General features: G+C 49.4%; 1 protein-coding gene across 1 annotated transcript in view; it reads right to left on the bottom strand.

Moving 5' to 3' along the window:
- LASP1 (LIM and SH3 protein 1) overlaps positions 1-17,743 on the bottom strand; it is a 55,698-nt gene that overhangs the window by 14,560 nt on the left and 23,395 nt on the right. Inside the window, exon 3 of the mRNA XM_084615671.1 lies at positions 9,939-10,023. Within this exon, the coding sequence (XP_084471797.1) occupies positions 9,939-10,023 (85 nt within the window). The remainder of the gene's footprint in view (positions 1-9,938; positions 10,024-17,743) is intronic.

Below are 17,743 nucleotides of genomic sequence, written 5' to 3'. Positions count from 1 at the left end.
CATGTGGCAAGACCCAGCCTCTGTGTGATCCACCCTTTTTCCAGCATTGCATGCTACCCCCAAGATAGCCTTTTAGCCCAGCCTCCCAGCAATAATGGTAGAACGGGTTATTCTTAAAGGGGGTTTAGGACCTCCAGGTACAACAGCACTTCTGCAACTAAGTGCAAGTCTGTCACCTCTGGGGTGGAACCCAGTTAGGACAATTATAACCAAGTTACAAAGCAGGAGGAATTGTGGGAAGCAGACTATGGTGACCTCAATTTGGCTAGTACTTGGGGCTCGACACATTCATTCCTGGGGTGGGGGAGGAGGGGCAGGGTCATGGGATTTTTATTTATTTGTTTTTTTTAAAAAAGGTGCCGAGTCACACCAGTCTCAGTCTCATCTCTCCTCTGAGAGAGACAGCAGGTTCAGCAGCATACAAACCTGTTAGATACACTGACACGCCACCACCCAGACCTACTGAGTAGCCCTGAGCTAATCCCATGCATGGGGATTGCCAGGGGCCCATCCTTGGCCCTGCCTTGCCCCAGTACAGCTTCACCATTCCCCAAACAGTCAGCCTCTACAGAGGCTAAAAAACCGCTGACTCAATCCCTCCAGCAAGGAAGGAAACGCTCAGACCAGCCTCACTGGATGGAAACTGCCGCTTGCATCTAGAGGAGGCTGTTACAGCTGCAGGCCACTTTAATAGCCGGTCACGGTTGTTTAGACAGCTTTCAGCAATAGAGGGCTTCCAACAGAGAGCAGCAGGTCATGCAGCACCTTACCCACCCTCCATTTAGGAGGCAATAATCTGCATCCAGACTTTCCCTAGCCCTCTGGATCAGCTGCCGCTATCTGCGCCAGAGGGCCAAGGGCCTCCCCAAGGACTATGGGTGGGATTTGCAGGGGTGCCCAAGTGATTGAGGAGCACAAATCTATTGACTGAGACACACTGAACCCAGGTAAGCAAGTACGTATGAGCTCCAGTGCAAGGTTTGTGCAGGGAGGGCAACAGCTCAGCTGAACTCTGCAGTGAAACACACACTTTTGGATTTTCACCCTTTGATGCTCCCAGATTATCCTTTTGGGTGCAGTGAAGTCTTCAGAGGAGGACCCTGCTTTACCCAGCAGATGCTCGTTTTAAGTAGCTGCCCTGAAGTCCCCTCAAAGCTTACACAATCCTGCCCTCCCCACTTGGAGATCCCACCTCCACTAAGCAAGTGAGCCCATGACTAGAGCAGTCACTGGTCACTGCACTCCAGTACCCAGGAAGGTAGGTCAATAATTTGACTCAGCTCTGAGCAGATTACCCTTTGCACCCCTGTGTGATGGGCACCCATGTGCTGCAGCACCCTGTTGATTTGGGTCTCTAGAGTCCCAGCCCCTCCCATGGGAAGCTGGGGTACTCAGGGTTGAGAGCACTCATGCAGCCCTCCTGTGTTTTGGGCACTGCCCATTCCCAACTTGCACTGCCCTGCCGGCAGAGGAATCCGAGCAGCAGGGGTCTTTACAAGGAGGGGTGCTGGGAGGGTAAGAAGGCAGGAAGAGGCAGGGCAAGGGAGCATGTGGACATGTCACTCCCTCCCACTCCCCTCTTTGCTGGAGCGGGGGAAATGCTCATCTAAGTGGTGGCCAGACACCAGTGAGTCTAGCCAGCACCATCAGTTTCCTGTAACCCTTCCCAGCCCACAGCCAGAAAGGAGCCAACACTTCAACTGCAGAGCAGTTAGTTAAGAGGCTGAATCACAACTGTGCATGCCAGGGAAGGGTTCCTGGGAGCAAGTCCTAGTCCCTACACTGATCTGGTCTTCAGAGAGTTGTACACACAGTGCAAACAACCTAGGCTAAGACCCTCCCCTCAGCCAGCAACACTAGAGAGATGCAGGGGGAAGACAGTACAGTCCAAGCAAAGCAGCATTTCTACAAAAGCACTTGCTTCTCTCCCCCCTGCCCTGACCCTTCCTGGGCATCTCCTGCACAGTAAGACTGCATGCCTCATTTCTTTGGCCTGGTCACTGGCACAACGCAGAGGTAAAGCTTGGAGATCTACTGCATTAAGGAGGAACAAGCCTGTGACTGCCCCCTTTCCACATTCAGCCTAAACCCAGAATCTTTCAAGCTGTCTGGAAAGAGCAGATTTTATGTGCAGCTGAACCCAGAAACAGGTTTCACATAGAAACATGGTAGCCCTGTGGGACAGCTAATACTTCTCTAGAAACCAAAGCACTAGGAGCACCTTGTCTACCTGTGCAGGGTTCACGGTCCTTGGCCTTGTCTGGGCTAGCAACAACAGGTATGGGGTCAGCAAGCACATTTTAGAAGTATACTGTAGGCCGGGCAACGGATAATGTAACACCAGTTCTCAAACTGTGGGTCAGGACCCCAAAGCCGGTCACAACCCCATCGCCAGTTGGCTTAGACTTGCTGGGGTTCAGGGCTGAAGCCTGAGCCCCACTGCCCCAGCATAGGCCAAGAGAAAGCACAAAGGTGTTGGTTTGTAAGTTAAAACAAGCAGGTCTGGGAGGCTGGCATGATTGGCCACCTGCAGACAGGAGTTGATCACTGCCTTGCTAACAGCAGAAATTGTTTTCTAGACTAGGATTTAAAGGCATGTTACCAAAGTCCCTCATGAGGAAGGGAGAGAGATCCACAGGGCCATTCGAGGACTTGCCTTAACTAGCATTTAAAGGTGCAATAGCTAACAAAGAGATGCTAGCGTAGACAATGCCGTGTACAGCTAGCAGTTTAGCATGTTAGACAAGGCAGCATGTATGCTATGCTAGGATCTGTTTGTGTTTGCCAATGTGCCTTTAAATCCTAGTCAAGACAAGCCCCAAGCTGTTACTCCTTGTCCTACCACACACATTCTGCTCTCTACCCTGTGGCTTGCATCCCACTGGGTGGCCATTTCTGCTTTAACGGTTACTCCTGGAGCACTATGTCAAGCATGCTATTAAAACCAAACCAGGCCCTCAGAGCAACTTGCTGCTCTTCTGCTTGCAGGGAACAGAAGCCCAAGATATCAGTGCCAAGTTCTTCCATTTTCCTGGGTCAAGGGCATCACATTGCCAACTCAGAGCATGAGCAGACAGGGCAGAAACAGGACTCTAGAGCAGACTGCGAGTCAGCCTGGCCTGAATCATTTCATTCATTCAGTCCAAACTACTCTGACTTAACCATGGGCTTTGTGACTCCTGCATCTCAACCACAGATGTATGGTAGCAGTCTTGGTAAAGGGGGCGGGGCTCTTTCAGGACTTCAAAAAAGAGGAACCCAGCCCTTTAACCCCATATTCTCTGCATCAGCCAGCCTTTCAATCATGACAGGTTCCAAAAATCCAAGGCGTTGGAACGTCTGCAGAGCTCAACACCCTGCCGTTTTGTTTAATTCTAGTGCTTGGTGTGAGCTCTGGGAGGGTTTGAGAGAGGAGACACAGGCCTGTCAGAGCCTGCTAGACTACAGACCCCACCACGCAGCGGTTGGCATGGCCTTAAGTTACCCAAGCCAGATGGGGGAGGCAGCCAGGAGTGTATTTCAGCAGCAAGCCAGGCACAGCGAACCATGGGCGTATGTAGGAAGAGCAGTTTCTCTGGAACAGCCACACAGAGGGTTAAGCAAGCGGGAGAGAAGGGAGGAAGTGCTGAGACAAGGCAGCCTTTTACTTCTTTCTTGCCCTTATATGGGCACTAGGCTGGAAGACGCTGAGCAGTGAGCGGTTGCCTGCAGAAGGCCAGACAGAGTGAGGCAGCGCGAGTGTGTTCCCATGTATGTATGGCTCTGCACGGGCTAGGATGGGGGAGGGCAGACAATGGAGGCAAAACGCACCACAAGGTTAAGCCATGGCCCTCTGACACACAGGCAGCCTTCACCCCTGCACTGTGGCAGGCACGCCATTCACCAGCCTGGAGTCCCTTCCCAGTGTCTAGAAAAGCACAGCCAAGGAGAAGAGCTAAGGAAAGCCATTAGTCTAAGCTGGGGCTTGCATGCACAAGTCCAAGACTGCATCAAAAGCCGAGAGTGGCCTTCTGCAGGTCAGTGGGACTAATCACTTCAAAAGAGGCATTAGGGTTGACAGGTCTGGGCCCTGCAAGAGGTATTATTTTATGAATGGTTACTTTTACCAGCTGGTTCCCAGCTCAGTTGCCAGCCTGGCTGCTCACTTCAACAGCTCCTTCCAGACTGGGATTTCAGGCTGTTAATGTTTGCCTAGAAAGTGCCTCATGTCTCTTCCTTTCCTCCCCCTGCATACTGTTCACCTCATTCTACAGATGCAGAAATGGGCAGGTCACTCCCCCTCCAAGCTCACACCAGAAGTTAGTGACAGTGCCAGAAACAGAACCAGGAGTTCTGACCCACCGATGTCCAACTAGACCATGTTCCACAGGCCTCCTCACTACTAGATCAGATCTCAACTCTGCCAAGGCTCCTTCCCCATTTGAGAGACAAGGTACTAGCCTTTGCTCCATCCCTGTGGAGCCAATTCACTCAGGAGGGAAGACTCCCCCACTCTTGAAGTGGGAGGTACAGACCTGAAGACTGCTGTGACATGGTACAATTTATCCCAGCTACTGCCTAAAGGCAGCTACAGAAGAAATGCCCCCTCACTTGGCAGTGCACAGCAGCTCTCTGTTCAAGTGTATTAGAGAGCTGGTGTTTGAATGTCCTTTAATGACTGGACTTTCAATGAGACCAAAGAGTGTCAGAAGCCCTGCTTCAGAAAGGGGCACACAGAACAAAGTCTGAGACAAAACAGCTACATGCCACCCACTCAACAGGTACCTCCACCCCTGGACAGGAAAGATTGCATCAAAATATTTCTCCAAAGGGGCCAATTTCAAGAGTCTGGGAGGGAAGCCACAGGATGAAAACCCTGCGATTCTTCTGGCAGGTGTGGGCAGGAGGCAGGGAGCGAAGGCGTAAAAGCGGTCACTTTGTGGGCCTAGTTTAGCTGCAAGAGCGATAATCATCTGCTTCCGAGAGCAACCAGAACAAGAGACGCCTTCTTGGCGAATAGAAATAGAAACAGAAACCAAGAGATTTGATGCAGACTATATTAACCAGTTCCAGCGTGGCACACAGCTGAGCCACAGCTCCCCTGTCCACAAAAAAAGTTCTGGACTGGGACTAGTAGTTGGGATTTTGTATTCAGAGCATTGTTTTGGGGGGATTAGAATCTAGTCATCTAACAATAGGAATGAGAAGTTACTAGCATCAGCATATGCTACTGCAGCATTAGAATAGAACTACTAGAGTCCATCCCTCCCCCTACCCAAAAACACACCAGGATACAGACCCCACACAGGAGGTTAGATCCAGTATTAGAACCTTGTGTGTTGGCCAAAAGCCGTTACTGGGGATGTGTCCATTCCATCTCCAGTTTGGAAATCCTCCAGAGTGAAGAGACAGTCCTACCAGTTCTCCCCTTCCTTCTCCAGTATAGCTCAGTGCCACCCCCTCCAGTCTCTGGGAGAGGTGCACCGAGACTTGTAGACATAGCCACAGGTCACACACTCCCCAGCCCTGCAGGGTTGCACGCTGGATTGAAAGTAGGGCTCTGGAAAAGGTTAGACTCAGCACTAGAGATGGAGTCTTGATGAGTGTCCTGAAGAACACAGCACAAGACTGTTCACACAGCAAGCAAACCCCATCTTTCCATGACAATGAACCCCTCCGACAAAATCTACAGCCAGGTCTACATTTAAAGACTTCTGCTGGTGTAGAAGTGTCAGCTTGGGGTGTGATTTTTTTTTTTGTAAGTTACATTTTTATACTGGCAAAAATCCTAGTATAGCTACAGTTATTCTGGCACCACTTTTGCTAGCTGGAGCTTGGGTTTGTCCAGTTGGCCGCCAAGATTTTGTACTACCAGTGAACCAGACTACAGGAGTCACATTCCAGACCATGTGGGGTTTGCTCAGCTCTGGGCAAATTTAGCCGATATCAGCCTTATATCCTTTGAAGCAACCGTCAGTGAAGATAAAAGTAACTGTGTATTAACTAGAGTAAATGTTTGGTGCTTAGAAAACAGGAGACTCCCTTTGTAAGCAGAACAAAGGCAGACATAAGGAGAGAGGAATTAGGATGTTATCTTATGCCTGTTTAAGATCTACCCTCCCTAGAGGGCCATGGGCATTGCATTTCTGCTCTTCCATAGCCCACAGCTCCCCCCCTTCCAGCTGAGTAAGGGTCCCTTGTGGTTAGTACTGCCAGGACCCAACAGCAGCCTCTCCTCCCTCGGACTCAGAAATTACCTCTTGTGAGTCACTCTGGCCTGGAAGAGATGCTCAAGGTGGAATCCTAGAATGCAACAGTACCTCTATCAGAAGCCCAGTAATTGTTCTCATGTGAGCACAGACCTCCTCAGCTGGAGGAGCCATTTATATGCTTCTGCACCAGCTCATTTCCAATCAAATATGCACCTGACCCTTCTCTCCAAGATTACATTGAAGTGATTTATTCCTCTTCAGTTTCTCCTCTCAGCACAACAAGACAGCCCTTCCCCACAGGAGGACAGCTGAACAAAAATCCAGGCCTGGTTCTAGTCAGACCGAGAGACAGTCTGCTCCCCATTGGTCACTAATAAGACTATTCACCCACACTGTTCAAGTGGGGCAGCTGCAGCAGAAATCCCAGACTAGATTTCTCTGCTCATCTAGTCAGGGCTTGAGATGGGGCCAGGAGACATAATGCAATTATTCTTCAGACTGCTCTTTGAGCCCCCAGCTATGCTCAAATGGAGAGATTTCATTCAGGCCATCAGTCCTGCCACCTTCATCCAAGCTTGATGAACTTCCTCTTCCAGCAGGGGACAGAGCCCTCCAAGAGAAGTGTCACAGGAAGAGGAACAATTTGGGTGTGTTTATGCACCATTCTACAGTGGGACAGGCTCTTAAGTAGGGTAAGGCCTAGGCAGTACTTGAAGGGGAGGCCTCAGAAAAGCCTGCCGCTAAAAGGATTCAGTAGATGAGCACCCTTTGTAAGACATACTAATTCTCAGTTTTAAAACGAATTTAAATTTAAAAATTGCTCTGAGATCCCACAGAACTGAGGGAGTTACCCTCTTCCTCCAAGATATTTATATGGCCTAGAGCACCACAGCATTGAGCATCTGGGAAGCACTCTCATTGTACAGATGGGCAACTTAGGCACAAAACAGATCCAGAGACTTGCCCAAAGGTGTCAGACTGATGTAGCATGGAATTGAACCCAGGTCACCGAGTGCCAGACTGACCTAGCCACTGAACCATCTTTCCTTACCCAGCTAGGATTTCATTCTACTAACTCTGTGCCCAGGCCATTTCCACTGGACTATGCTTCCCGTCAAGAAGTATTGTTCAGTTCTGCTCCGTGCTATTAACAGCTGCCTCATTCTACCCTGGAGGAGGCATGTCTGTAGTAAATGAAGCAGAGCCTTATAGAGAGTTTAGTATTTGCCAAATGATTGGGAGTCTTCAGATGGAAACTGCTGCACAGATGGTCTCCTCTAGCTCACCTGACAAGCAATCCCTCCCATGACAGGGAACACACCACTGGGACAGGGGGAAGCTTTGAGCCTCCCAGTACCATAAGAGAGGGGGATGCTGCTCGTAGAACCCCTCCAGAGCTACTGTTGCTTGGGGCATTGACTCTTTAATCTCTCCTGTACCCAGATGTTTGGGTCAAGACAAGACTCCCTGGAGCATCAGATTAAGTGGGAGGAGCTAGGTGCCTGCTCTAGCCTCCTAGAGAAGTAAAACAAGTACCCTGGGGCCCAGCCGTTCAGTGTGACAGGCAACATGGCAGTTAACCTGGCACCCAGCTTGCCTCCCGCCCCCTGCCAGGGCTACAGGTTTGCTATGTGGCAAGGGGGTGGGGAAGGAAAGGAAAACAGCATCTGATACTCCCACAGCAAAACACACACCAGGGTGGCTTAAGGTACTTTACAGCTACAGACAGCGCCTTGCAAAACAGCCTCCTGTGGGGTGGAGGGCAGCAGCTAACCAGCCTAACAAAGATGGCCAAAAATCCCTTCCCATTACTGTGCAAAGGATGGCAGGACAAACTTCTATTCCTATGAGGAGAGTTGTGGGAATTCAAAACGGGAATTCAGAGAATCTTTCTATGACTTCCTGCAGAGCACAGGGCAAACTAGAGGATCCCAATGGTGGTCCCTACTGGCCTTATGATCTAAGAATTCCTCTAAGTACAATAGATCCAGTGGGGAATTGCAGGGACACCAGCTCCAGAGAGGTTCTAGGTAGTCTTTGGGCCCAGTGGGGATATGCTGGAGTACAGCCCCAGGAGATTTTTTAAGGGGGAAAAAGCAGCACTGGCTGGAGCAACCTGAACAGCGAACTGTTGGGCTCTCCTGCCTCTTACCTTGGAGAAGTGGCACTTGCCTCCCACAATAGCTCTAGGAGGCCCAAAGCAAGCCCTGACTGTTCAGGCAAAGCTGCATTTGTGCAAGTCAGAGAGCTGTTGGGAAACTTGCTGCGAGGAAGGGACTTTACAAAAGCAGATGTTTCAAAACTATAGCTGAAGGGCCCCTCCCAGAAGATACCCCAGCAGCTAGCATCTACCCTGTGACGCCAAAGGGAGGCCTAGCTCCCTCCTCCAGCAGGGAAGCCATTCCCAGCAAGCTGCCTTTTAGCTCCCGGCACTTCTCAATTAATGGGAGAGAGAAAAAGGAAGGTCACTGTGCTTGTCACAGCACAGCAGGAGGGGAACGCACTGATCCCAAATGATGCCTGCTCGCCCTGAAAACAGCACTAAGGCAAGTCTCAGGCGGTACACCCCCTGCCTGGATCTTTCCAAGCCCAATAGTGCCTCTGTTAAGCTTGTGCAGAGCCAGGCTGGCATGCCTTGGTGAGCCCCTCAAAAGCAGTCTGTTAACCCCTTTTCACCAAGCCGGGGGGGGGGGGGGGAATAGGGTAATCAGATTCTCAGCACAGGATGTGGTAATTGTGTTCTCATGCATGAGTGACAAGCCAAAAATTGCTCCTGGATGCATTTTCCTGCCATGGCAGAGTATGCTGGGCACTAATTTGAGCGTGGTGCTGTCTCAAAGTCAGGGACAGCAGCTCAGGACAGTCAGAGTTCTCTAACTTGGTAGCAGCCATGAGATCTCCTTGGGCTTGGACTCCCCTGGACAGCCCTGCTCCCTACTCTCAAACCTCAGCAGTGCGAGGGATACTAAGGAGGCTGAGAATTCACACTACAGAAGGCCAGCCAGCCAAGCTATTATTCCCAAACAAGCTATGCCCCATTTAAAGCAAACTCTGCAGATCATAATCTAAGCTTTTGAGTTTCAAATTCTGCATATTTCAGTGTTCCAGGGCAGGAAGGAGGAAGAAGAGACCTTTTTGGCCTACCTCAAGCCCTTAATAGATCTAAAGCCAAAGCCAGTTCCTATTGTGTCATCAGAAGTTGGGCAATAATCCAGTTCAGCTCTGCCTTGCAGCTGGGGGCTTTTGACGACCCAGTTTCATCTCTGGACCACAGAATAGGAGGGGGCTGTCCAGACGTGGCCCAAGCAAGCTCAGAGACTTGCCCCACAGGGAGACTCTTGCACCAGACCAGGTCCTGTCTCATCCCTTCCTCCCCTCCTTTTTTTCAAGCCTTGGGAGCAAGTTGTCTGTCCAGGGGAGACAGCTCACAGCTTCACATCATCAGGCCTATTGGTCTAGCCAGGAAGGGAAGATGCTGGTACAAGAAGAGGTGTAATCGGGACAGGATAGAAAAAAAAACAGACCACAGGACATCCTGGCTTTTCAGCTCAAAGAGGTGCTGGACCATTAGGGCCAGGGTACTGGGACAAGACTGACCAGAGGAATTGCCAGACTATCAGATCCATGCAATATTTCAGAAATGACCCACCCCAGAATGAACTGGGGATGGAGAGTCACCAGTGGCACAGTGAGGCAAGCGACAGTAGCCTGGCCAAGGGGCAGGGGAGCCTTTGACAGCGTTCTTACCTGGCTCTGAAGCTCGCTCTGCTGCTTTAGGCGCAGGTTCTCTGGAGTGTCTGCCACCATGGTGAAGGACTGCTTCGGGTAGTGTCTGAGAGGAGAAGCAAGACCCGTTAGCCATCATCAGCCCAGGGACTGGATACAGCAAACTGAGCTCACACAAGGGGCCACCCTGATGGACTTGCCCCTAGGACCACATCAGCTGCACTCCTAACCCTCCCTGCTCCAGGTCAGTCCTTTGCTTCAGCCTTGAGCTCATCAGGGACGCAACAGGCCCCTAGATGGCACGCCTTTAGCTCTTGAAATAGTCCCTCTACTAAGAGAGGAGCGGCAGCGGCAGCGTATTGTTAGAGGCACCCCTAGCAGCAGGGTGGCTTGAGGACTGCAGTCTTCAGGGCTGCTAACACGGTGCCTTTTGCTAGCATGGAGTTAGTTTATAGGGAAAAGAGGTTTTAACTCTTTAAGAGGGGACTCTTTAGCACCCCCTCCCCTCTCCTGCCTCTTTGAAGGAGGGAAAAACCTAGATTTTTGGAAAAAGCCTAGGACACCTTCCTGAATCACTTCAGTTGTGCATTAAGTAGCGGGTAGCGTTCTTCATGTTAACGGATGAAAGGCCTGGTCTACACAGATTTTATGTTCAGCTGTTTCAGAGTGTAAAACACTTAAAATAGTTAGAACAGTGCAATCAGCTAGCGCTCATGCAGTTCTGCTGGTACAAAGGGGTCTTCTGCCAGTGTAGACTATCGGTACAGTAACAAAGCTAACTGTTTACCTACATCCACACTGGGGCTTGTACTGCTTGGCTATTCTGGTACAGAATTAGCACCACCACTTGGGTTTAGACAAGCCCCAAGAACTCCCTAACATGGAGGGTTCTGTACAGCAACAGAACGCTGTCCACCTTTGGCAGCACGCCTAACTGCTATTATCCTCAAGTGCTCCGTAGTAGCATCAGAATGTTACATGCAGTCATTACTGTAGACAACACAAATTAGCAGTTAGAGGAACTTGAGTACTGAAGGCAAATGCTGAATCCCGTAGCTGGAAGACAAAAGGATGTTGGTAAGGGAGGGGACACTCTCCATCTAAGCCAGAAGAGAGAGAGAGAGAGAGTTTGCACAGCCCTCTTTACCTACAGATTCAAAGCACGATTGAGCCACAAGCAAAGCAAGAGCCCAAGCTCCATCACAAGTACTGTGTACAGGTGACATTCTGAGCAGGACTTGAACAACAGGTCAGGACTAAGGTGCATTAACAGAGCCGGGCCTGCCTGCGCTCTAAGAATACCCAAAAGTGGGGCTTAGTGTGGCTGAGGCATTTGTTCACCACTTCCCCACTGTTCAACAAGACAGACAGGCCCAAAAAGGAACCTGCCCTGCACTTATCTTACTTTGCTCAGCCGATAGAAGTGTTGCAGGCAGGATTTACACCTGTGTTGTACGCACAACACAGATGCCGATTCTTTCTTGGTATGGCTGATGGCCAGTAGAAACTGGCCAGAGGTTAAGTATTAACCCCGATACAAATGCAGCCACCACTCTTACACCACTATTAGGCAATGCACTCTTCTGCATGACAACAGACTCCATGCACTGAAAAGCACAACTGCCCCCAAAGTTAGTCTGGCTCATTTCCTTGCCTCCACATCTCGGGAATTTAAGGTTGGGGGAAGACAAGGCCCAGGAGAGGAGAACTCCAAGACCAGTTGCCTCTTCAAACTGGCCTTGAAATTGGTTGTCATACAGGATCTTAACTATTTGTGCACCGAACTCCCTGGGAAATGTGTGTAGAGGAAACTCTAGCCTTGGTATTTGTGTAACTGCTTTGTGGATGGCAGAAGCTAGAAGATCCCACTGCAACATTCGGTGTTGTGCTGGAGACAGTGAAGAGAGAAAGTGGCCTCAGTAATTTGTCCTGGGAAACCTGATCCTTTCAGGCACAAGACAAAGGATAGGGAAATATGGATTGAAAAGCAGTGCTGTGCAGTTTGATGGTAGACCCAGGAATAGGAAGCAGGGGAGAACCACTTCCTATTACAGCCAGGCCAGTGGAGGCATAGGGTTGAAATGACACCTAAACTCCATGAGGTAAAGTTCTTAGACATCTACTAATGAAGCAGAGACCTACAGAGGTTCTTTGAAACCTACCGTTTTGCAGTCATCCCTAGTGCCTCAGGAAGTAAGAAATTGCTAAATTCTCATGAAAAGCCGAGGCATTTACATGCTTATCAGCTGCCTGTGTTTATGTTAAACACCCCACTCCTCCATGTGTATTAGCTCTGGAAAGAGGACACTATCTCAAACTGCTCTGGCTCCGTTCATAGACTCAACTGCAGTTGTTGAAGAAAGATCCAAGGAGGAAGGACTAGGAGGGTCTCTCTCTAAAGCTCCTTTTGCAATTAAGCTTTTTCCTTGAAATCGTGACATTCCCAATCCTGTCAGGGAATTCTGGCACAGCCCTGAACGCAGGCTCCAGCCCTAATACAACCAGACAGGTCTGGGGTTACAGTCCCAGCAAAGCAGATGGGGGCCACAATTTGGGTCCCCTTGTAACTGAGTTAAGACCCTGGAGAATCCATAGTTTAAGTATCCCTTTAACAGGACACCCAGAGTCCCATCTACACTATGGCTTTGGGGCAGGAGGGAAATCTATTTTCACCTGTTGTGTAGACTGCTGTCATCTGTAAACCGGGGGCCTGAAGAAGCAGGCAGGGAACTGTTTGAGCACAAAGCAGCACTCTGTGCACAGCACCCTGTTCGCACCTCTGCCACACATACCAACTGTGACCCATAAGCACCACATCAGCAGAATCCTAGCTGTCAGCTACTGCTTTTGCACAACTTGGTCCTGGTGCAGGACAGCAAACAGACTTACAAAATAGACACCCAGCCGCAGGCCACTGCTCCCCATCCTGCAACAGCAAATACCTGTGAGCACAGCAGCAATGCAGGAAATTCAAGGTTAAAAATAGGTCCCCTACCTTGGTGCTCAGAAGAAAACCAAAACCCTTTCTAGTGTGTAAAAAGCAACAAGCAGCAACATGCCGTCTTCTCCCCTCCCCCAATCCTGCAGTGTGATCTTAGGCACACAACCCCTCTCCCCCAATCAGCTTTCTGAGAGGCTAGCAGCAGAGACAGTCCATTCCCTCCCCCATTGCCTGCACAAATTCCTAGTAGCAGGTGATGTTACAAACAGGCTGTGTCCTGTCAGCAGAGACAGGGACACTCTGGCTGGGGGGGGAGAGGGAGGGGTGGGTGTGGGGTGTAAAGAAATGAATAGCTAAGTGGCCTTTAAATCTCTCCACCTCCAGCCATATGCAGTTTCCATAGCAAAAAAAAAAAAAAAAAAAGCCACCACACTGGCCCACGCTTCAGGAGACTGGCCCCCCACATCCCTGCGCCATAGGGTGTGGTGCAGAGAGATACAGACACATCCAGACGGCATAAACCTTCTCATCTCTGCACTGCCCCAACCAGAAGTCTGGCTAAATGAGAGATTTAGAAGGGGGTGGGTAACCAGTTTTACAGCATCTACAGACCGCTCATTGCTTAAAGCAAGGTTTTGGGGGGGTTTTTTATTCCAATTCAGATTAATCGGATTGGAGTGGATATACATGGTGTGTACAGATGACCCCTGCTGCCTCCCACGTCCCAGTGCAGACTACAAAGCCCTACAAATGCAGCTATAGACATGGTCTGAACACAACAGGAGGGTGCTGTTCAGTGGCTATCCCCCAGAACAGCAGTAGAAAGGTGTGGCCTTTGACAAGAAAGCTCAGTTCCTGTTGAGAGCACTGGGAGCTTTCGGCAGGGTGCTGCACACCTCCCATTCTGGCCACTTAATTTAAGCATTTCCAAAAAAAGCTGGTCTCCCATTTAAAAATTGGGCCACCAATGGTAGCCAGCAAGTGGGAGCAGCAAGGTGACTAAAATGTCAGCAGTCTAGCCACAATTGTCATCTATGCTTGCCCAGAGCAGAGTTAAAGCTTGTTAAAAAGTCCTGACCAATGGATTTTTAAAGAGGAAAGAAGTCTCATGGGGACAGCTTGGCTGTTGCTGGCACAGATCTGACCCCATCTTTAGACAGGTCTACCCCACTGTTAGCAAATTTCCCTGGGCTTTGTGGAAGACTGGTTTCCCTGAGAGAAGAAGAAACTGACTTAGATGCTGAACTCTGGTAGTATTTGGCTAGCACAGATCTCAGACCTAAAGGTTACTGTCCTGGGGTGGTGGAGACTATGCTAACAACTGGCTTTAAATGCAGTTAACATGCTTTAAAACCTAGTCGGGAGAGGGCCTAAGAAAGGGTGTAGATCAAGACCCAATACACGAAACATGAAAGTTGGCAGGAGCATATGGTTGGGGGAGGGAAGATATGGAGAAGTGGCTAATCACTCAGTCATAGGTGGTGCAGAAGTGGTAAATTTGGAGATTCATATTAAAAAGATTTAGATTTAACACTGAACCATGCTGCTAGGAGACCCTGTTCAGAGCACTGTTGTATCCCAATGGTTTCCTGCCACCCTTTTTATTCCCCGATTTGAAAGCACTGTTTTAGAGGGGGACGTAGCCTTCTCCAGTGAAGACAGCTAAAATAGGACCAACTCTGTCCTGGACACTGTACAAAGGCAGGAGAAATCCCCTTTCATGAGAAGATTCAGCCTGTAACAGGCTCCAGAAGACGGTACCACTGATCTCTGCTGTTTCAGGCAGTATGCAGAGAGGATGCAAGCCCACTCCAATGAGGCCTGGCATTCCAGTACATCACATCTCTGAAACCCCTAGGGATGGTTTTTCCCCACCCCCACACTGTCATTTCCTCCTCTCTCCAGCCCCCACCCCATTCCTTCCCTAGGAGGCTCTCTGTGCCAGGAGCAGAGTCCAAGTTTCTTCTGACATTTCAGACTGAAAGTGACAAGGCTGCATTTCAGTTAGAAGCACACTGCTGTTCTGCTTTTCCTCCAAGTGCTGAGCCTAGCCAATGGTAGTGTGTTAATCCAACACTACACATGGCCTTTATTGGGACAGGAGAGGATAGTTTGAGCCTTGCTCTCTGGCTCTTTCCTCACACAGCCATACACAGAGCCCCCTGAGGTCTCCAGGAAGAGGCAGCCAGATTCTAAGCTGCTCCCCATACCAAGTGATTGAGCTACAAATTTTCCCAAGGCAGACTCTTTTCATGGTAATGAGTGCAGTTTAAGAACCCAAAATAGACCTTCTCCTTGGATCCAAAAGTCAAGCCAGGTTCTCTGTTGGGGGGTTTGAGAGCCAGAAGATTCTTCAGACCAACCCTGACTTCACTTATAGCCAGCCACGTTAATGACAATGGGTTGCCCAGATCTGACACTGCAATCAGAACAGAAACTAAAATAGACCCCAGCTTCCCTCTCCCATGATACCAGTGGGACTGAAGAGTCACCAATATCAGCTGATCTGACTATATGCACAGGGAACAGGTGGAAAGAAAAGGAGGACTTGTGGCACCTTAGAGAGTAACAAATTTATTTGAGCAGAAGCTTCTGTGAGCTGCAGCTCTCTTCATTGGATGGCATGCATCCGATGAAGTGAGCTGCAGCTCACGAAAGCTTATGCTCAAATTTGTTACTCTAAGGTGCCACAAGTCCTCCTTTTCTTTTTGTGGATACAGACTAACACGGCCGCTGCTCTGAAACCTGTCAGGGAACAGGTGGTGAGATCTGTAGTCCCTCTTCTAATAAGAGCTATACTAGGACTATGATTCACTTTTCGGAGAGTGACACCACCACCACCCCCCCATAGCAGATCTCACTGATATGTGGAGGGAGGGTAGAAACCCTTTCTTACTCCAGGTAAAGAGGAAACCTTTATACATTCAGGCCAGCCAAAGAAGCTGCTGCACTACTGTAAGATATATGGGTTCTGTGAAGGGGAAATGCAGTTTGTAAAAGTCTCACATACTGGCAAGAATGGAGCTGCATTTATGGTTCAGTCATGGCCCATGAGCTTCATGCTATCTGCTAGCACAGAGCCCAATCATTAGGTTACTATGGTAACTGCATCCGATGCTCTGGGCATGCTAATGCAAGAGCCAGAACTCCCAACCATGGCCTCAGGGTGTTGGTGAGAGAAGCTGTGGTCACAGCATTTAAAGAAAAAAACACACCCACACACACCACACTTACCTGGCGAGGAAATTTAAATTCCTCTCAAGGAGCTGGTTTATTTGGGGTTTTTTTGGTGCTGGTCTGGTTAAGAGACTCAGGGGGCCTTCCGTCACCAGGAAATACACAATTGAAGGGCATGATTTACAGTTTTGTTGGGTTCTACCCCCAACCCCCAAAAGTCAATTTGTTTTGCTCGTATACCAAGACATGCTTGAAAACAGATCTTAAAGCTCCTAGTATAGCACATCAAAGGCCAGGTATTGCATATGCAATACAAGTGTCAGATCTAAGAGCAGCACGTACATTCAACTCACACCCACCCCAATATCTTTTGCAGAGAAATCCGAAAGAAGAGATTCATGAAAGCAAGAAGCCAGGTGCTCTGGAAGTTTCACCCCCTCAGGTCTGCCAGCCCTAACATGGGACACTTGGTGCTGGTTGCGACCTTAGTCTCCCATGCAACCCTGAGCCCACTAAGGGTCTCACCTGTGATGTGCCAGGATTTTTTAAAGACAGGCCTCCAGAAAGGTAGCTTGCCCTCCCAACATCCTGCATTCTCAAGAATGCTTTACCAACAAGGGCTAGTTAACCTAATGTAGCAGGTAAATATCTGCATTTTGTAAGTCATTTGCCCCAAGGCCAAGGGGAGAAAGGATTAGAATTCAGGGATGCACAGCATAACTATTGGACTACTTGTTTTCTTAGTTAAAGACCACATGTAGTTTGACAGGAGCCAACACTGCTCTGAACACAGAGCTAGAAAGCTGTGCCCATGCCACCAGGGAAGCAGTCTGGATCAGACACGACTATATAAAAGAATAAGCAACCACTCGAACCTTTTCCCTAGATCTTACATCACCACACTCATGATCATAAAGCATGAGACAGAAGGGCTGCCTGATTAAGAACAGACATTTAAATCCTTTGCCAGTCTAAGGCAGGGAGTTACCGATTTAGAGCATTGGCCCCAGCCAGTCACCCACTCACAAGAGTCGGTGCTTCCCAGTATAAACACAGGAGCCTGTATTCTTAGAACAAGGCAGAAAGAGAATCACCTCATATGCATGAGAATCAGCGACAGAAACAGGCAGCAATAAATTAAACCTTAATGAGAAAGTACTGGGTGAGCAGCCTTGGTTCAACAGAATACAAGGCAGCATGTGTGGGAATGACATCTCTGCTCTTTCCCCTCACCCACCCTCAACATCTTGGGGGAATTCACAAAGAAGGCAGGTCTCTCACATGCCATTGGAGGTCTCCTGGTGGGGTGGCATGGTGTATTCCTTGGCTTAGAGGGCTGAAATCAGAAACCAAGAAAGGAGCGTAACGGTCAGTGTCCCTGTTCCAGCCTTCCCCGTAAGCAAGGCCCAGTCTTGGCAGACGAAGTCCAATGCTCACATTCTAGAGGGACGCGACCTGGCCTTTCCTTTCCAAATGCACAGCAAGCGACCCCTCCTGAGCACTGAAGTAGTTTGGATGGTCTGTGCTGAGCAGATGCACATGGAACAATGTGCTCCATGACATCTCCTTCTGGGCACTGGAGTCTCCATGCAGAGATCCTTTAAGAAAAGGGAGCAGCATCCCCCACACATCCAGTCAGTTTCCAAAGAGACTACGCTACAAGATTAACAGCAGGTTTCAGAGTAGCAGCTGTGTTTGTCTGTATTCA

This window comes from Lepidochelys olivacea, assembly GCF_965140295.1.
Source record: "Lepidochelys olivacea isolate rLepOli2 genome assembly, chromosome: 27".
Taxonomy (NCBI): domain Eukaryota; kingdom Metazoa; phylum Chordata; order Testudines; family Cheloniidae; genus Lepidochelys; species Lepidochelys olivacea.
Note: the sequence above shows the minus strand (reverse complement) of the source record. Positions and strands in the feature narration are given on the sequence as shown.